General features: G+C 54.2%; 2 protein-coding genes across 7 annotated transcripts; one reads left to right on the top strand and one right to left on the bottom strand.

Moving 5' to 3' along the window:
• Nucleotides 1-562: 562 nt before the first annotated feature.
• Nucleotides 563-4,195, bottom strand: MAFF (MAF bZIP transcription factor F). 4 transcript variants are annotated; one of them, XM_074539385.1, is made up of 3 exons: nucleotides 3,781-4,195; nucleotides 2,630-2,675; nucleotides 563-2,542 (listed from the first exon to the last, which is right to left on the bottom strand). In XM_074539385.1, the coding sequence occupies exons 1-3, from the start codon at nucleotides 3,894-3,896 to the stop codon at nucleotides 2,129-2,131; spliced, it is 576 nt and encodes a 191-aa protein (XP_074395486.1). In that variant the 5' UTR covers nucleotides 3,897-4,195; the 3' UTR covers nucleotides 563-2,128. The 4 variants fall into 4 exon arrangements, with proteins under 4 accessions (XP_074395486.1, XP_074395485.1, XP_074395484.1 ...); XM_074539384.1 differs by having other exon boundaries at nucleotides 2,630-2,735; nucleotides 3,791-4,187; XM_074539383.1 differs by having other exon boundaries at nucleotides 2,630-2,683; nucleotides 3,791-4,185.
• Nucleotides 4,196-4,306: 111 nt separating this feature from the next.
• PLA2G6 (phospholipase A2 group VI) lies at nucleotides 4,307-19,616 on the top strand. Of its 3 annotated transcripts, none has more exons than XM_026794565.2 (16): nucleotides 4,307-4,738; nucleotides 5,244-5,459; nucleotides 6,670-6,850; nucleotides 8,000-8,187; nucleotides 9,362-9,458; nucleotides 10,415-10,597; nucleotides 10,784-10,892; nucleotides 11,483-11,635; nucleotides 13,138-13,228; nucleotides 13,978-14,141; nucleotides 14,636-14,786; nucleotides 14,962-15,098; nucleotides 15,685-15,839; nucleotides 16,587-16,754; nucleotides 17,950-18,038; nucleotides 18,384-19,616. In XM_026794565.2, the coding sequence occupies exons 1-16, from the start codon at nucleotides 4,530-4,532 to the stop codon at nucleotides 18,523-18,525; spliced, it is 2,433 nt and encodes an 810-aa protein (XP_026650366.1). In that variant the 5' UTR covers nucleotides 4,307-4,529; the 3' UTR covers nucleotides 18,526-19,616. The 3 variants fall into 3 exon arrangements, with proteins under 3 accessions (XP_026650366.1, XP_026650367.1, XP_005488668.1); XM_005488611.3 differs by lacking the exon at nucleotides 17,950-18,038 and adding an exon at nucleotides 17,820-17,893 and having other exon boundaries at nucleotides 4,308-4,738; XM_026794566.2 differs by lacking the exon at nucleotides 11,483-11,635.
• Nucleotides 19,617-19,625: the final 9 nt, after the last annotated feature.

Raw genomic sequence — 19,625 nt, 5'->3', positions numbered from 1 at the left:
GGGACCTGGCCCACCTGAGCATTTGGAACATGCTCACAATTTCCAGCTCAGCTCTGAGGAAGGATGGCTTTTCCACACAGGGAGAAGGTCTGGCTTCATCTCCTGATAAGGTGCCTTCCACACTTCTTCCCCTTCTGCCATCTGTGGGCAGCTCACTGCTTTTTTCCTTGCTGTTCACAAGGTAAGGTGATAAGGTCACTCAACAGGGAAGTTTTTGGGCACAGATGCCCTGCACCTGCCTCTCCTGCACCTGGTCCAAGGACAGCCTGGAGGGAATTTTTGTAGTGAAAAGCATTATCTTTCCCAGGAAAAGCTGATTCAGCACAGCTGCACAGCTCCTGAAAGGAAGTGCTTTGGGGGGTGTGTTAAGCATGCTTTTTTAGCCCTTTTCTCTCAGAGACTATAAATCTAGTTTTGTCCTTAAAAGCCATGAGCTATCCCCCATCCCATCTTTTTTGGGCACGTCTTGAGCATGTCCTGCAGCAAACCCAGAGGGAGACAGAAAACCTGGTCTCAGACATGGCTCTGCCCCAAGTGCAAGAAGGACCAAACACACTCCCACTGTGGAAAAAAAAAAAAAAGAACTTGCTTTATTTGTAAAGTCTACAAAATACTGAGGAGTCGGGTAGGACACATACTGTAAGTCAGAAAATAAATAAGTTTTTTTTTGCTCTATATAAGTATAAGATAAAATGTGATTTGCATATATAAAATATAAAGTACGGCTCTGTACCAACATCCTGGCTGTGCCGAGAGGCGGAATGGCAAAGAGGACGTGAAAATAACTTATGTTCGTGCAATAAATAAACCCAAGAGGAGTCGGGGTGGGGGATGCCAACCACAGTGCCCCATCCAGGAGTGGCAGGCACCTCTCTACAGGGAAGAACCGAGGCTGCAGCCGAGGGCGGCTGGCGTGGCAATACCCAGGCAGGGGAATCATCCCCAGAAGGCAGCAGATCCCGGGATGGACCTGCCTCCTGCTCCCTCCCCTGTGCTGCCTGCATTTAGAGAACCCAGCTCTTCTCCAGCCTTGCAGCCTGCTCAAGAGCCGGTTGTCCCACACTGGTGTCCAAGCTGGAGGAAAACCAAAGGGAGGAGCCTACCTGCCCGCCAGGCAGCTCCAAGGAGTAGGGATGCTCTCTGCCCCTACTTCCCACCTCCTGCACCTCTACCCCTCTCTCTGCCTCCACATCTCTGACTCAGGGCCGGGAGCACTCTTCCATGGGCCTTGTAGGCAGTGGGGCACCCGGGAGGGCTTGGTGGAGCCATACAAGCTGGCCTGTGCTGAGCAAAACAGTGTTTATCTCTGCTCCAGCTGCCTCTGCTTCCTTCCTGCCGGTGCTGCTGCATTTCAGACGGCCGGCCAGGCCGAGTGTTCCCCCGTCAGCAGGAAGAGGCGTGAAGGATGTGCATGATAAAGATAAAACAGCACCACTCCTTCTCCCCTTTGTGGACAACAGCCTGGGCTGACCCACTCACATCTCCCAGCTCCCCCCTGCCCAATCACTGTCACCCCTCGGTCCCCCAGCACCACAAGCTGCCACAGCACTTTCCCATTCCATTTACCCTTACCAGGCATTAACACACAGCCACTTTATCTCCCCCTCTGACCTGCTAACCTTCCCTTGCCATCTGCATCCCCAGAGATTTCAGACATGCTGGCACCTCTCCCCCTGCTCCAGCTGCGGCCCAGGTTGTCTGCCCAATGCCGATACCCTTCTATCATATCTTCTTCCCCTACACTGCAAGACCTCTCTCTCCTCTTTTCCCTCTCTAGCACATGCTCCTGGGACTGCCTGGCCCACATTTAACTCTCCCATGCCCTCACAAAAAAGAGGCACCTTGCATTTTCCTACCAGCTTGGAGCTGTGGGATGCTTGCCCACTGTGTGGGTTCGCTCTGTCCTGTCTGCACACCCAAGAGGGGAGGGGGCTATGGGGGCAACCAGTGAGGTCCTGTCCTCCATCCAAGCACCCACATAGCAGCAGCCCTCCCTACCTGGGGGAGCTGGAGGTCAAGGGATGGGAGAAAGAGGATTTTGGGCACAGGCTGGGGAAGGGCTGGGAGGCAATTCATGGGCTAGGTACCCCGGGGAGGACTGTGTCCAGCCGGGGGACGGAGGCCAGCACTAGGAGTAGGCGGCCTGGTTGGTGCTGGACTTGACGATGGTGATGACGCTGGCCGTGGCCACCTTGGCGGGGGGCCCGTGAGTGGCCACGGTGCGGGCAAAGCCCTGCAGGGCCTCGTACTTGCCACGCAGGGTGTCGAGCTCCAGGCGCATGGCAGCGTTCTCCCGGGCAAGCTTGTCCACCTCCCACTCCAGCTCCATCTTCTGCTTCTGCAGCTCTTCCTTCTGGCAGACGCGCTTCACACGGCAGCTGGCAGCATAACCCCGGTTCTTCAGCGTCCGACGACGCTGCTTCAGCCTCGCCACCTCCTCCTTGGAGAGGCCCCGCAGGTGGTGGTTGAGTTCCCGCACTGAGAGCCCCATCAGCTCCTCATCCGACAGCAGCGGAGTGTTCTCCCCCAGCTCCCGCTTCACCTGCCAGAGAGAGGGGTGGTTGGGTTGCCTGAGACCCCCAAAACCAGCCCCCCTGACTCCCACACCTCTGTTCCCACTGGTGCTCACCTTCAAAGCCTTGCTGGAGAGCCCGTCTGCAGCCATCCTTTCCTCACTCCGGCCCTGCTGAGCAGCCAGGAGAAAAGCCGGTTACTGCCAGCCTCGTGTTCCTCACCTCGGAAGAGAGAACACCGGCCCTGCTGGTCCCGTGCCCGCTGCCCACATCCCCCCCACCCCGGGCCGTATGACTCACCCACTCCTTTTAAAAAGTACATTGTAATAATATTTATAGCAATGATGACTGCAAGCAATAATAATGATAATGGGGCAAGGATGGACCTCCCACCCTCCTTCATCCCATCACGAGAGGGTTGGGATGCTGCTCTGCCCAGGGGACCCAAAATGCCCCAGCCGCCCGCTGGGAAGCCAAGCCTTCCCCGCGGGGAGGGAACACAGGCGAGATCCGCCCGAGGCTGAAAGGAAAGTAAAAGCAGCAGCCCCACCGAGTGACACCGTGGCGAAGTCACCCAGCCGGGACCCTCGGGGAGGGGCCGCCCCACCGCCCGGCCAGAGCCCCGCGGGTGCCGCCGCGAGGGTCCGGTGTCCCCAGCTGCGGGGACGGCCGAAGGGTCGCGGTCACGAAGCGCAGGCGGGTGAAGTGGCCGCCCCGTGATTCAGCAGCGCAGGGGTGAAAGTCACGGAAGCGGTGCCTGCCCCTCGCCCATGGCCGGGCCCTCCCCGCCCCGGGGTCGGAGAGTGAGGAGGGGTCCACGATTCCGGACCGCAGCCCAGCAGCCTCTCCCCGCCTCGGGGAACCCCGGTCTCGGTAGGGGAGCCCTCGGAGGTTCGAGGGGAGCCGGGACGGGGCCGAGAGTCCCCCGAGGGGAATGAGGGGCTGGAGGGGGGCGGCGGGAAAGGTGGAGCCGGGCCGGCTGGAAGCTGATGCAATCCGGGCCGGGGATCCGCCGCCGGAGCCGAAGGAGCGGCGGTGGATCCCTCCAGGGCGGTGGCCGGGAATTGGAAAGGAAGAACCGACGGCCCCGAGCGCGGCGGGCTGGCCGGCCCCCCCGTCCCGTTCCCCCCAGCCCTAGTCCCGGTCCCGATCCCCGCCTTCGGCGGCGGCAGAGAGGCCTCCAGCCGGTGCCGGACCCCGCCGCCCCCTTCTCCCGGCCGCTCCGCGAGGGGCGAAGGCAAGCCGGGAGCGGAGGGGCCGCTCCGGCCGGCGCTCACCTGGCGGCTGCGCTGCTCCCGCGGGGCCGCTGCCGGGTCGGGGCGTCGGGCGGCGCCGCCAACCTCGCTCTCCGCGATTACTCACCCGCGGATTCTTTTCATTCATAAAAACACAGTCATGCGGTGACGTCACCCTCACCACACCCCCTCACCGCCGCTGCCGCGCGGGGCGGCCGCTGCCCTTAAAGCGCCCCGCCGTGCCAGCGTACGACGCGCCGTGCCAGCACGCACCGCCAGCCGCGCTGTCAACACGGCCGCGCTCCAAAAGCGCTGGCTTGTACTCGAGCCCAGCGGTGGCGCAGGACCGATGACCGGCCGTGCCGGGAGCAGAACGCCCCACAGAAATGCGCCGCTACCGCTTGAAGAAGGGCGGCCCCACCCCTGTCACCCCGCCCCTCACAAAGATGGCGCCTTCCACCCTCCTCCGGCGGCAGGCGGCGGGCGCTGCCTTAATCCCGCCCCCATGGCCCCGCCCCGGAAGCGACGCCGCTGATTGGCCCGTCCCGGGGGGCGGTGCCGGCGATTGGCGGGCGGCGGGGGGCGCGCGGCGGGCGGCGCGCGGCGCGCGGGGGGCGCTGGGGGCCCGTCGTGCTTTGCCCGGCGCCATCCCCGGATCCAGCCCGATCCCGTTCCCGCCCCCGCTGTCACCCGGCCGCGCTCCGCCGTGCGTGCAAGGGCAGAGCCGGCGGAGCCAGTGGCCGCCTTTCCCTCGGGAGAAGCCGCCTGAGGCTCTGGGAAGATGCAGTTTTTTGGGCGGCTGCTGGACACCTTCAGCAGCGTCTCGCAGATCTTCTCCAACCCGTACCGCGTGAGGGAGGTGCCGGCCGCCGAGTACGCCGGTCACACGTGCCTGCGGGAAGAGGGCAGGCTGGCCCTCTACAAGAACAGCCTCTCTCGCTCCTGGGACTGCTTGCTGGTGAATCCGCAGAGCCCGCAGGTCGCGTTCCGGTGAGTGACAGACCTTTAGCCGTCCCTGCTGACGTGGGAAAACAAAGACCCCACGCTGCCGATGTCGGGGCTGCTTCGAGGCCGTGGGGTGTTATGTTGAAGCAGCAGGTGGGCTGGGAGGGGTGGAAGGCAGTGCGTGTGCTGGTGGAGGATTTGCCGCAAAACAGCTCGTGGAATCAAGACGAGGTCCAAACATTGCGACTGCAGGCAGCCGTGGTATGGTTCAGGGCATCCATGTGTCCCTATGCATTTCTGCTGCTCGTTCCTGTTGGTGTTCAGCAACCACAGGATACTTCTGAGCAAAACCTAACATTGTTCAGGAACGGGGATGCTCTCTTCCAGTGAAGTAGTCTCCCTGCTTCCCTTGGAACAAGGATGACACTAGTTGGAGAAGAAGAGGAAAGTTCCCAGCACTGACATTTGGAAAAGAGCCATTTCCCTCGGATACAGGGGATTGGGGTTATTCCTTTAAGCAGGATGAACCCCATGCTCGCCTTTTCTCCAGGCTCTTCCAGCTGGACAACGAAGCAGACGCCCTGGTGTACTTTGAGCAATATGCCCGGCAGCTGCGCCCTTTCTACGAGAGCTCGTGCCAGCCCTTGTCCCTGGAGGAGCTGCAGCTGCTCAGCGACTGCGTCCGCAGCTACCCCGGCTGGTCCCCGGCACACATCGCCGTGGAGTTCGGCCGCCGCGAGACCTTCCGGCACAACCACATCCTGAGGCAAGGATCACGCTGTCTGCTGGGGGTCCCTGCTCAGAAGGAGCTTGGGAGGGCAGGCTGGGCTCTATTGGAGTGTCCCTTCTTTGCTGGGGAAGCTGGCTGGTGGGCTTCAGCCTGCTGCTGCAGGGCCTGGTGTTTGAAGTAAAGGATTGAGGTGTCCTGCTAGAGACACGGGTTAGGTTATTGCAGTCCTCATGGAGCAGATTTTTGGAGGAGGTTTTTGCTCACTTTGTAAGCACTGAGAGCGGAGGTATGGTAGGACTGTCTGGAAAGAGATTTTGGACACAAGGACTTGTTTTTTCATGGGGAAGTTCTGCTGTGATTTAACCCCAGCCAGCAGGTGAGCCCCATGCAGCCACTCATCGTTCTCCCACAAGAGGAAGTGGGGAGAGAATTGAAAGGGCAAAATGTAGAAAACCTGGGTTGAGATAAAGACAGGGAAAGCAAAAGCCATGTAGACAAGCAAAGTAAAACAAGGAATTGAATCACTGCTTCCTATGGGCAGGCAGGTGTTCGGCCACCTCCAGGGCTCCATCACATATTGTGGTGACTTGGGAAGACAAACACCATCACTCAAAATGTCCCCCCTCCTTCTCCCTATGCTTTATATACTAAACATGGTGTCATATGGGCTGGAAAATCCCTTTGGTCACCCGTCCCAGCTGTGTTTCCTCCAGCCTCCCCTGCACCTCCAGTTTCCTTGCCAGTGGATCAGTATAAAAAGCAGAAAAGGCCTTGGCTCTGTGTAAACCCTGCTTAGCCATAACAAAAACATCTCTGTATTCTCAGCTTTGTGTTCAGCATAAATCCAAAACAAAGTTCCACACCAGCCTCTGTGAAGAAAGTTAACTCTACCCAAGCCAAAACCAGTTTACTGAGGATAGGGCAGACTTTTGAGGAGTTAGGGGGCTGGAAGGCAAATAGCAGCACCATTGCCAGGTTGCTGGGTGCAACCTGTCTCCTGCCCTCCTTGGGGCAGAGGGTGCTGATCCCATATGGAGGGCAGGACAAGAAGCAGCATATCAAGGAGAGAGTCCAGGGCGGGGCTGCTTGCTGTCCCTTCCCTGTGCTTCTTCCCTGGCAAGAGGCTGGGCTTTCCTGAGTCTCATGGTCACACCAGATGGGACAGATGGAGGGCACCTCTGTGTCAGCTCCTGTAGCAGCTGCCTGCCCTCCTCTTCCCCGTGCCATTCCGAGCCCTCTCTTGCAGCTGCGTGAACAGCACAGACGGCGAGGACGGCTGCACCCCGCTGCACCTGGCGTGCCGCAAGGGGGACGTGGAGTGCCTGCTGGAGCTGCTGGAGTGCCACGCACGCGTGGACATCACCGACAGGAACGGAGAGACCGTTTTCCACTACGCCGTGCGAGGAAACAACCCCCAGATCATTGAGGTGGGAGCGACTTCTGGTCTGGGAGAAAGTGGGACTAGAACGCGTCTTCTTTGTCTGTGCTAGAGATGGGAAAACAGCTACACACAGGGGAGGAGAAAGTCAACTCCCTCTGTTGAGTTATTGCTTGAGCCTGATTTCAGCCTCTAGCATCCCCTCGTTACTGGTGCTGTTTCCCATATTCAGAGTGCAGATTCCACCCAGCACTCAAACAAGGATGTTAAGCAAGTTTTCTCAGAAAGTAATCCTTTGCTGCTATTTGCATCAGGCCTTCATCCTGCTGTTCCTCAGGCCTGTGGCTGTCTGTTCCCTCTCTCCTGTGAGCAGGTGTTTGGTTTTGGGCAGAGTGCTCCTGTAGGGAAGTGTGTGCTGAGGCTGCCATGGGGGATCGTGTGCTGCCCACAGAGTGAATGACAGTTTGGAGCTGTCCTGAGCTACAGGACCTGCTGTTTGAAGTGAGTGGCCTTGCATGGGGGACAGTGATCAGAGCCTCGAGGCAGAGACAGTCTGAAGTTGTAGGTGTTCTTGATTGCTGAGAAATGCTGGGCAGAGGTGACCAGGTTTGTAAGGTGTGGGTGGCCTTGCACATGGTTCCTGAGGTCTGTCAGCTCCCCAGACTTGGTGTGAGCCTGAGACTGACTCTTCCCCACTGCTGCAACCCTCACATTTGCCCAATACCTGTTGTGACAGCTCTCTGTCTGCCCACCCGTCCATGTTGGAGTTTCCTAATGCACGATGAGGTAGGATGAGGATCAGGGCTTGCCATGCTGTGGAGTGGGCAGTTAGGAACCTTGTATTAAAAAGATATAATCTTTATTTTTTTGGTGGCATCACCTTGGCTTGTTGTCTGATCTGTCTCGTGTTTGCATGTTTTCTGTATTGATTCCTTGCTAAATTAAAGAAACCGAATTCCCATTTTTCATATGTGCACCAGGCTTGCAGGGTTTCCCCAGTGTGGCAATGAGGTACTTTTCTGCAACAAAGCAGTCAGCACGTAACAGATCTGCAATTTACAGGGAGCAAGGATGGAGAGGACAGGCTGGAGCATTGTGAGGGGTCCCATGCTCCAGAGTCAGTCCTCAGAGCGCAAGAAGAGACAGTGCTCTTCCATGTTGTCTGTCTACTTATTTATTTACTGTCTCCTCCTGCCAGCTCCTGGGCAGACCCCTAACTACTGGCTTGGACCACCTGAACCACGAGGGGCTGACAGCTCTGCACCTGGCGTGCCAGCTGGGCAAGGAGGACATGGTTCGCTCCCTGCTGAAGTGCCGTGCCAGCTGCAGCGTCGTGGGCACACTGGGCTACCCCATCCACACAGCTCTGAAGTTCTCCCACAAGGGGTATGTAGAGTCCCCTCCAGCCTGGGGCTTGTGTGCTTGCTCAGCACTGGCCAGGGCTGTGCTCAGTAGGACAGGTCTCGTGTGTAGTCGCTGGCAAAAAAAAAGGGAAGTGCTGGTGTGGGAAAGAAAGAAATACTTTCAGAATAAAACTTCTTTGTCCTGAAATTAGTACCTTGTTCAGTATCAGACATCAGGAGAAAGACAGATTTAAAAAGATATGTTTGTGAAATGCTTTTTTTCAGAATGAGCTGTAGGAAGATGATTGGCTGATGCTTAGATAGTATTAATTGCTGTACCTCTGTCTTTGAGTGCTCTGATCCTAATAAGCTTTCATTTCAAAGCTTAGTTTTTCCTATCTCCTGTAGACCAGAGGTACTCTTGACTCTTAATAACACACTCTGGAAGGGAGTCAAAAAAAGCACAACATTTACTCCCTGTTTTCTTCGGAGAAATTCAATTCCATTTGTATATGCTTTATAGCACTTAATGTTCAAAGAGTGTCCAGGCTCTACAAACAGGGCTTTCAAGACAACACTACCTGCTGATTGCTGATTTTTAAGCATTTTGAAAAGTACTTCCCAACATTAGACCCCCATTTACAAGCCCAGAATGGGGATAGGTCCCTGAGGTTGCACTGGGGCTCTATCTCTTGTACAGGGTTTTTTGGTGGTAGTGGAGAAGATAACCAAATTTCATTAGCACACCTATCCTATTTTCTAGGCACCAGATACTGATCTCTTCACAACAGGTGTGATTTTTCACTCATAGGGAAGTACACAGAATCTTAATTTCAGCAAGTATTTAACTATTAGAGTTCTATCCCCATGTTTCCATGGAAAGAGAGCAGAAGAATTTTGCTCTCAGGTTTGGAGAGTTTCCAGAAATTACATATTCCTGAATTAGAGAAGCACCCAGATGTTGCTCCACAACTTGTAATTGGAGAGATTCTCCTGCTCCCAACACCACTTGGCTTGTGTGCTTCCTGCTGTGCCCGCACTTTCTGTGAAGGGCAAAACAAAAGTGCAGCTGAGGAGCTCACAGGTGTTGCAGAGATGCTGCTGCTGCTGCAGGGTTTCCTGGTTTTCCTCTGGGCAGAAGGCAGGCGGTGATGTGAGTGGAGGTCTTTGAGTCAAGACAGCAGCCACCCATCCTGTCATCTCACTGTGTTTCCCAGGTGTGTCCAGGCCATTCTGGAGGCAGATGCCAGCCAGGTTTGCTCCAAGGACCCACGCTATGATGCCACTCCACTGCACTGGGCAAAGAAGGCAGAGGTAAATAGAGCCAATCCATGGGAGGGCCTGTGCTGCTACCCAGCACCCAGTTAATTCCTTCTGTGGCTGACTTGTCTGAGTGCATGTGCAGAGCCCTGGGAGTGTCAGAGCCCAGCCAGCAGCCCAGTGTTTGATTCTCTTTGCACTGTGCCAGTTGGTGCTGTTTGCCACAGGGAATAGAGCAGCAGAGCCTTGCAGTGAAATAAATTGGTGGGCTTATTCCTAGTATTTCATCCATGGCTGTGAAGCTGCCAGCTTGTCCCCTTTCCCTTTTGGTGAAGAAATTGCAGCACTGTCCCTGAAGCATAGTTGCCCCTGGAGGGAGCTCTCTTCTCATTAGCTGCCGGTTTCCTGGGAGCAAACAGATTGCTGCCTCCGAAACTGCAGGGGAAGTGTGAGGTAGGCACACAGTGGTGGTGAGTGGAGGAAAGTCCATCTCCTGCCAGAGCTGGGCAGGTTGGTGATATGCCATGCTGGGGCACCTGAATGATGCTTGTTGCTGGCAGAGGGCATTGCTATAGGAGGGCTTTTTTCCCTCCTGCAATAACCCATTCCTCTCAGAAATGTCCCTTGGAGTTTCAGAGCAGACTTGAATGTGCTTGGCGTATAAAGAGAAGCTCAGAAGGCAGAATTTTTATTTCAGTCTGCAAGGATCCTGGCCTGAGTAGGAGCTGGTTTTTTTTCCATTGATCTCAGCCATTCATTATGGTTGTGTATCAGTCCCAAAGGATCCAGAAGCTCCAGCCAGATTGTGCAGCCACCATCTAGTTCTGTGGTAAAAGACAGAGAAACCCCAGCGCTTGGAACAATTCAGCTGGCATCTGCCAGCCCCCTGTGTCCAGGCTAAGGCTCCCTCCTGTTGCCCTGCTTTGTTTGCCCCGAGGCCTGGATGGTCGGAGTGCCCGGGCGGTTGTGCTCACGGCTGCTTTCTCTGTCCCTGCCGTGGTCCGGGCCAGCTGGCGCGGCTGCTGCTGGAGCACGGCGCCGAGGTGAACGCCAGCAGCGGCACGGCCGACATGGCGCTGCACATCGCCGTGCAGAGGGGCCGCCTGGACTGCGCCATGGTGCTGCTGACACACGGCGCCCACACCAACGCCCGCGGCCGCGACGGAAACACGCCGCTGCACCTGGCCATGAAGGTGAGCTCCTGCAGGGGCTGCTGGGGAGGAGAGACGGTTCTCTGGAAGGGTTGGGACAGCGACAGAGTCTTTGAAATTCTGGCTGTTCGTGTGGGGTTCCCTTGTGGGTGCTTTGGCTAATGAAAAGGGAAGGGAAGGAATGAGAAATCATCCAGCGGCTGGACTGAGCTTTCCCTTGTCCCCTAGCATGACCACCTGGATATGATCAAAGCGATCATTGTCTTTGGAGGAGATGTTGAGATCCCCAATGATTTTGGAGAGACACCAGGACTGTTGGCAGCCAGGAGCAGCAAAGGTGAGGGAGCACGTCAGCAGCCTTACAGGGTGAGCCCAGCATCCTGTCTCCCCTTGGTGGCCAAAACAGTGTCTTGGGGAGAGCTGAAAATGTGCCATGCATGGGCGATGCTTCTCCAACATGCTTTCCCAGCTTCTAGTTGCTCACATAGTAGGTACCTGCTTTGCTAGCAGTACAGGCTTTGTATTAATAGCCCTTGATGAATTTCTCTTCTGTGGCACAGGGATGCAAGAAGAAAAGCTGGCATGCACTCCCCCCTTTCGGGCCACCATGTCAGGCACTGCAGGCTCACAACGGGATAGCACTGCTGAGCTGCCCAAGCACAGGCAGACATGGGCAGGTCTTCAGGGCCAAAGAAGTGTGTGGCACACACCCTTGAAGCTGCACAGCAGTGGATACTCCTGCTGTGCACAAGTCCTGCTGCCTGGCCTTTAGGGAGAGATACCTGGGATGTTTTTGCCCTTCCCCAGGTCATCCCAGAGGCTTTGTGAGGGTCAGGCCCGCTGTGAATTTGGCAGAGCACGTTCCCCCGTGGTGTGCACATGCACTGATTCTGTTTCTGATCTGTAACTCCCCCTTGGTCACCGAAGGTGCGAACCGGAAAGTGCTCTTAGACCTGCTGCAAACTGTAGGCACCGAACGCTGCCACCCACCACCCAACCCTGACTCCCCAGGCCTGGCACCATCTGCTGCCTCCTTCCTGGAAGGCCAACCTTCCCCACGGAGCAACCTCAACAGCTTAGGTAAAGCCTTCCCTGGCCCTCCCTCGCTTCTCTCCCTTCTTGCTTCACAGTGCTGTCTCAGACCTCTTCTTCAGATGGGCCGTGCTCTGGGAACTGTCAAAGCTCTCACTGCCTGCTGACTCTGTGGTGACTGTCCTCATTCACCTGTTCCGGGATCCCATCTCTTTTCTCGTCTTTTCCTCTCTGTGTATTCTGAACTCTTGTACTCAAAACATTTGTTTTATAGACCTGACACAATGTAGCTCTTTAAAAAGAAAGACTGATTCCCTCACATGTCTGGAAGAGGGGGCACTTAGCCTGCAGGTACTTTGTCCCCTGGGTCATGTGTAGAAGGGAAAGTGCTGGTCTGCCTTGAGGACCTCCCAGTGTTGTGCTGGGCACAAGGAGATTTAGAAGTGTCACTTACTGAGATCCTGGAGACCAGCACCTGGGAGAGGGAAAGGGTGAAGCCTGAGGATAAGCAACCTTGATCATGGGGTTTGTTATGCATAGGAAAAGCCTAGTGTGGGACATTTGATTGAATCGAACCTTGTGGTCTATGCTGCCCAGAATAAGCACATAGGTCTATTCTAAGCGATGGGCTTTGTGCCTTCGGGGAGCTCCAGAGCTCAGGAGGAGGCAGCAAGAGGGGTTGTGGACTAGGCAACAGGGGAGTTGACTTGGAGGGTCATGAGAAGAGCATGAAAGTGGCTGACATCTGCTTGTGGACCACTTCCCATCTCAGGTTGGAGGTTTTCTTTGCAAAGGCTCTCCTATGGGGCCAGAGAACAATCCTGGAATGTGTCTGTGTCACTACAAATCTCAGTGGCTGTTGACACCAGGACTTTCTTCTCACCACAGCCCAGTGAAAGCAACCCTTACCCAATTCCAGCTCTGATGCAGTGACAGAGCAAAACCCTTTTTTATTGTGGGCTCTGCCCTTGAAGAACCTCCTCACCACAATTCATTGTTGTCCACAGCCTCCTTCTGGCCTGGGTGCTGGCAGGAGTTTGTAACTTCTCTTCCCCCTTCTTTCTTCTTCTGGTTTCACAGGCTGGCTTCTCACCTAGCTTGGATTGGTGCCCCACACCCAGGGTGGCCTGGGTGAATGTCAGCTGAGGGGTAATGACAAGTCACCCTGTCCCCACAGCTCTCCTGCCTAGGTTACTTTGAAGAGTAGATTTAGGTTTTATCCTAACAGCTTGCAGTAAACTGTGTAGTGGGCATGCTGCTGGGCTCTGCCTTCCTCATCCACTGTGCACATCATCTGCTTCTCCAAATCCTGTCTTTTCCAGTGCATCTACAGCTGCCTGCTCCAAAGGGTGGTGTTGCTGTCCTTTGGTGTGGAGTTAAATTTGGGGTTACCTGTTGGCTGTGGGTAAGATGGCTTGTGTCTCCTGCAGGGACCTTTATTCGATGGGGAAGGGAGTTGGATATTCTCTTTTTGTTTGTGGTGGAAATCAGTTACCACATTGGTGATCTCTAATTTATTTTTTCCCAATTGCATGTTCATGGCCCTCTAGGGTACAAGGACCTTCTGTATGTTTCCACAACGCTTGGACAGCTGTTGAAGGCACCAGATGTTGTGGACATGCCCTGTGAGGCTAGAAGAGAGTAAGTGAGGAGCAGCTTCTGTCTAGGCTCCTGTGCAACTTGAAGGTGAAATCTGTGTGTGAATTCTCCCTTCCCACACCTATGGGGATGGCATCCTCAGAGCTGACATTATTTCATGTCCATCAACATTGCAGTTTTTCCAGCATCTTTTGAGAAATCTCTTGTTTCCATAAATAACCCCTGCCTGTCCTGCCTGGAGTTGCAGTGGAGCCTGAGCTCAGGAGGTGAAACCCTGCTTTGTCCCTTCCCTGTGCTGCTGGGCACCCAGCACTGCTTTGGCTTTGTGTTTTCCCCATCTCTGCACACTGCCCTGATGTTCACTCAGCTCCTCTGCACTGTCTCAGCAGTGCCTGCGCCTCACCTTGTGTGGAGTGGAGAAGGAGTTGGCACTGAAGTGCTGCTGGCAGGATTTAGGTCTGTCTGCTTTTTTTATTTAGGACTCAATACCCATTACTGTGTAGTAAGGAACTTGGGTGTGGTTTTGGCTGGTCACTCTCTTTCTGGTGTAGAGGTTCGAGGTGACTATGCAGGAGCAAAGGATGTTGCACCAGCTCTGACAAGGCTTATTGGATGTGTCTTATTTGCACCTGAGAAGGCGCTGCTGGATTTATTTATTCACCAGTTACACTGTCTGCAGCAATCTACTTGCTGGCATAGCTTCCTGTCCCCAGGGCCATGTTCCCACAGAGTGTTCTGTGATTCATAATCTGTCCCACAGCTCCCAGTCATGTGTGTGTGTCTCTCTGCAGTCAGGACCGGCTCCTGTGCTTGGATGGAGGGGGCATCCGTGGCCTTGTGCTCATCCAGCTTCTCCTGGCTATTGAAAAGGCTGCAGGCCGTCCCATTTGTGAGATCTTTGACTGGATTGCAGGGACCAGCACTGGAGGGATCTTGGCCTTGGCTATTGTACATGGTGAGGACATAATGGATCCCTTCTCATTCTGGTCTGAGTGTTCCTCCTGGGGGAGCAGATGTGTGGTGGGAGCTGCCTCTCTGAGTCCAGCCAAAGGAGAGAAGGGATGTTTCTTAATGGAGGAAAGCCTCGACCTGGCTTTGCACTTGCTTCTCATGTCAGCTGGCTTTGAGCACTTTCTGGATTTTGGGGAGTGCATGGTGGCAGAGTTCAATGTTCTGTACTTCCTGTGCTCTTCACAGAGGCCTTAGGGCAAGGTGTTTGATACATTCTGGTAACGGGAAGCTGCTCCAAGCTTGCTCTTCCTCTCTAATCCTTCCCAGTCATGCTGCTGAGAACCAAGGAGATGACAGGCAGCTTGGGAAGGGAATTGGATTGGCAGTGATGCCTCCCAACTCCCACTTGTCCTGGGGAAGCCTTGCTCTGATGTGCTGTTTGTTCTGCCTGCCTTTCCTCCCACTGCCTGCTCCTGCCAACACTGTTGCCCATCTCAGGGAAGTCCATGGACTACATGCGCTGCCTGTACTTCCGCATGAAGGACATGGTGTTCCGGGGCTCTCGGCCCTACGAGTCCGAGCCCCTGGATGAGTTCTTGAAGAAGGAATTTGGGGAGAACACCAAAATGACAGATGTCCGAAAACCCAAGTAAGTCCTGCCGCAGGCTGTGCTGGTTGATGCTGTCTCACACGTGCTCTAGACCTGTGTCAGCAGAGATGCTCAGCCTTAAAGCAGATCTGGAGGAGTGTGATGTGCAGACTATTGAAACCATAAGTATTTTTTTTTCCATTTTACTCTCATTCTCTCATGTCTGCTTCTCCAGAGTTATGGTGACAGGGACATTGTGTGACCGACAGCCAGCTGAGCTCCACCTTTTCCGGAATTACCCTGTACCAGAGACAAAACGCTCCACTGAGTACAAGACAAATGCATCTTTCCAGCCACTCACTCAGCCAGAAGGTAAATGATGGTACACACAAATCCAGCTGGTTAGTTTCATCCCTCAGATTTCATGCTCTTCCTACCTGAAAATCAGCAATGGCTCATCCCTGGTCTTGCCTTGTAACTAGGTCCTAGTGATGGGTCCCATTTTTTCTCTCTCCTCCTCCCTTGGATTCTCCTGAACCTCACTAGCCAGGCCCTGTTCCAGTAGATGAGAGAAGGGGTCTGCTAGAGGAGTCCTGCATCTTTCCCTGGGCTCCTACAGAAAAACATGGAAAAGCCATGTAACTGAAGCATGCAGCCCCCTCCAGCTTGCTGCCTGGTCTGGCACACATACCTGATTCACTATCAAAATAGCAGCAAGAAAATGGATAGAGAGTGAATTTTACCCAGGATATGTAGGAAGTGGTGAGAACATCTTTTAAAGTCCCTCGGAGTCATCCTGTGCATCCAAGCACCCTGCTGTTGGTAGAAAGAGGCACAGCCATGTAGGGCAGGGTTTCCTGGGATTGCAAGCCATCCTGATTTGTGTTGGTGGAGCTGGGGAGCTTTTGGTGCACAGCAGAGTTGCTGCAGGAGGCCTTTTGCTCTCTGTCCCTCACAGAGCAGCTCGTGTGGCGCGCTGCCCGCTGCAGCGGTGCAGCTCCCACTTATTTCCGGCCCATTGGCCGTTTCCTGGATGGAGGGCTGCTGGCCAACAACCCCACCCTTGATGCCATGGCAGAGATCCACGAGTACAACAAGACACTGATCAAAAAGGTGAGGGAAATCCTAGCCTTGACTGGTAACTGGAGGGTTTTGGCCCCACTGAGCCTCTCTTGAAGAAGAAGCGGATGTGAGAGTGGATGCATCTTAGTGGATAAACAAGTTAGCAGTGCAGCACCCTAAAAGAGAGTGTATGGAGGGGGATATGTGCTGGGAATAGTGTCTGGGAGGTGAGATACCTCTCCTAACAAGGGTGTGAGATGGGGAGACAGTCTCATCAGCCTCTCCTTGCTTCTTTGAACCCAAATGATTGAGTTGATGGTTGTATGTGGCCCTTGACATGGCTCTGCAGGGCCTTTTTCTGCCCAAAAATAAATGGAGAAGACAAGGGTATAGTACTCTGCAAGGGTGAAGAGTGAATGTCTTGTGTGGTGTGGCAAGTTCTTCAAAAAGTTGAATAACCAGTGGCAGCTATTGCTCCCTATAGCTGAAAGGGGAGATGTGTTGCCAGAGTGACTGAAGAGTTGGACTGCTTCGTGGTCATCTGGTCCTAGGACTTATCTGCAGGGTGGTCCCATGGGTTTGGGTGTGGTCAGGGGGGGAGGGACAGAGCAGTGCAACTGCTGAAGTCCCGTGGGTTACAGCTGTCTCAGCAGGCCATACATTGGGGGAGGATGGGGGAAGAAAAGGCAGCTGAGCCTTTTGCCTTAGCATTCAGAGCTTCCCCCAGGAAGCTGCTGTGGAAGAGATGCTTCACTTTCATTGTTGGTCATTGCAAAGAGCTCTTTTGTTTGTCCTCAGGGTCAGAAGCAGGAAGTGAGGAAATTGGGGTTGGTGGTGTCCCTGGGAACAGGGAAGCCTCCGCAGGTCGCAGTGAGCTCTGTGGACGTTTTCCGCCCCTCAAACCCTTGGCAACTGGCGAAGACCGTCTTTGGGGCCAGGGAGCTTGGCAAGATGGTGGTGGATTGTGTGAGTACTGGGAGGAGGGGATGGCAACAGACCCCTGGGGCTGCTTGCAGGGAGGGAAAAAAGGTTTCCAGTTTGCAGCTTCCCCCTTTGAGAAGTAAATTCTGTTCTGACTGTGGATGTAGTGGGTAACTTAGAAATTGCAGGAGCACTGCAGGCCTGAAGGCCCATCTGATTCTTTGAGGTTCTGAGTGCCCCAAAGGGACACTCATCCCCAAGGGATATTCTTGCAGCTGAAAGGAGCTAAGGACAGGATGGTGGTCAGTGACTCTTAGGAACATTTGCAGGTGTGAGTTTGTGAAACTCGGTATCTTTCCAGGAAGAATTATCATCTGAGCAACGTGGGGGAAAAAATTAATCATCCCTCAGAAAACAGCAATTCATTTTTCTTTAGAAAAGCTTTGTTTTTCCCTCTGAGGAAATTAGTAAATAGTAAAGAGAGTCATTAATTAAAAACAATAGTTGAGAGCTGTGGTTAGGAGTGTGTAGTTGGCACATGCACTTGTGTGCTTCAGGAAGATGGTCATTACATGTTGTTCATGAAAACATTCTAAATGGATGAAAGCCAGAAAGATCAGAACTAAAGTTCTGACTGTGATTTTAATGTTGTTGCTTTATCTCCTTTTTAGCTTCCTGAAGTGAGAAAATACCCAAAGGCCTTTTGCTCTCCTGTTGTTTATCTCAGGGTTCCCAGGGGAGCTGTCCCAGGATAGCCCAGTAGGCCTGAAGTAATCACAGGCTGTGCTGTACAGGGCTTGGACAGAATGGATACAGATGAAATCCCAAGGAGGCTGTCATTCTGGGAGTTTCCATGAGGCAATCCACTCTGTGCTGTGATGTATGAAGGGTCTGTAGGGTGCAATTCTTGTGTCCCAAGGATCAGGAGTGCTGCCCTTATGATAAAAGTAAAGAAAAAGAAGAGCCACCCAGCTCTTGGTGGCGAGCAGTGCCATCCAGGATGCCCTTGCTCTCGGTTTTTATTTTCCCTCTGGGGCTTGGTGCCAGGGCAGCCTGTGGTGGGCAGGGAAGGGCAGGCAGGCTGTGAGTGAGTGCCTGTTTCTCCTGCAGTGCACTGACGCAGACGGCCCAGCTGTGGATCGTGCCAGGGCCTGGTGTGAGATGACGGATGTCCCCTATTTCCGGTAGGAGCTTCCTTTCCTCTCTCTTGCACAGCCCTATTTTTATCCTCTCCCTTCAGACCTGGCTGTGCAGTGCGTCATCCCAGATGGCATCCCCTCCAGAGGCATTCCTGCCCAGACCTGCCCCTGCACACGCCTCAGTGACAAGGTGGAGCCTGCCTGGCCCTCCACAGGAGCTCAGGCACCCAGCACGCCGGGTCTGGCCTGCTTGAGGGAGCTTTGGGAGGTGTTGTCTTGCACGGCCCTTTGGGATGTGCATCCTGCCCCGTTCCACCCTGCACAGCCCGTCTTAGACTTGTCCCTGGTGTGCTGCAGCTGCTTCACTGTGCCTCAGCCTTGAGTGTGCCTGGCCTTGAAGGAGGGGGAAGGTCTGTGCTCTGCAAGCCTGACAGACCAAGGGCCTGGCGGTGGGAGCTGCCTGGTGGGAGTGTCTTGCTGGTGCCTGGTCAGCTCTGTGTCTGTGCCCAGCTGCTGATGCTGTCTGTGCTCGCAGGCTCAGCCCTCAGCTGCACACGGAGGTGATGCTGGACGAGGTGAACGACACTGTGCTGGTGAACGCCCTGTGGGACACCCAGCTCTACATCTACGAGCAACGGGAGCAGTTCGAGCAGCTGGTGCAGCATCTCTGCCTGTGACTGACCTGGTGCTCCCACTCTGCGTTCTGAAGGCAAGGAGCAGCAAGGAGACACTGGCATTGCTCAGATTTGCCCTTGAGCCAAGGTGTCGAGGTGATGGACAGACTTGTGGTAATTGAGAGGAATTAATATTGAATAGACACCAGTGCACATACACATGTATTCCCAACACAGAATGTATGATAGCTGTGAAATGCTGACAGTTATCTTTGTGCTGTAACCCCATCTCTGCTGCTGTGCTTGGTTCTGCTGCCCTGCTCTCTGACCCAGGACCCAGAGCCCTCACCTACTTGTCTTGAGCTGTAGCAGCTGGAATGTCTCCTGTCTGTGCAGTACCTCCACTGACAAAGCACCGTGCACCTTCCTATGTCACAGAATGGGCCTAGGCCTGATAAAGTTTCAGGGATTGCTTGGCCCACTGGGCCCGAGGTATTTCAGAGTGTATAGTTTGGGGGAAAGGGATTGTTTTTCTCCCAACACACCCAGTTTAAAGGGGAGCAGAAATGCTGCAACTTTTTGCAGTGGATACAATGCAGAAAGCTGCAACTGGCCTTGGAGAAGTCTTTCCTGAGACGGTTGTCTTCTGCAACAGCTTCTCCTGTTCCTTCTGAGATGGGCTGGCAACACTGCCTGGAGAGGGAGCAGCCTCCCCCGCCCAGGACTTTATTGTGCCACTGATTTGCTGTTACACTTTGCTCAGGGGCTGAGATGTGAAAGCCTGTCTTTACAGCAAGCTCAGAGGAAGGGACAGGAGCCTTGGCTTTGTAGAAAGATCATTTCTCTTTGTTCTTAACATGAAACTGAAATGCTCTGAGATCATTTCCCACCAAAGAAGCCAACCCTGGGACAATTTGGATTTACTTTTTTATTACGACTGGAAATTCTACTGTGATTGCTACACCAGTCGTTGTTCCTGCAGTAATTTTTGCATATTTATAAATAATTTATGTATCTGTTTGGAGGTGTTTTGAGGAGTAATCTGAAAAACTGAATTTTTAGTGGTGTTCTTTTGAGTGAATGGACTGCTGCTGCCTGTTTCTGTGAGACACTAACATGTCCTAAAATAAAGAGGGATTTGCATTTGTTTCCAATGTTGTGCA

The sequence above is a fragment of the Zonotrichia albicollis genome, chromosome 4 (genome assembly GCF_047830755.1).
Source record: "Zonotrichia albicollis isolate bZonAlb1 chromosome 4, bZonAlb1.hap1, whole genome shotgun sequence".
NCBI classification, from domain to species: domain Eukaryota; kingdom Metazoa; phylum Chordata; class Aves; order Passeriformes; family Passerellidae; genus Zonotrichia; species Zonotrichia albicollis.
Note: the sequence above shows the minus strand (reverse complement) of the source record. Positions and strands in the feature narration are given on the sequence as shown.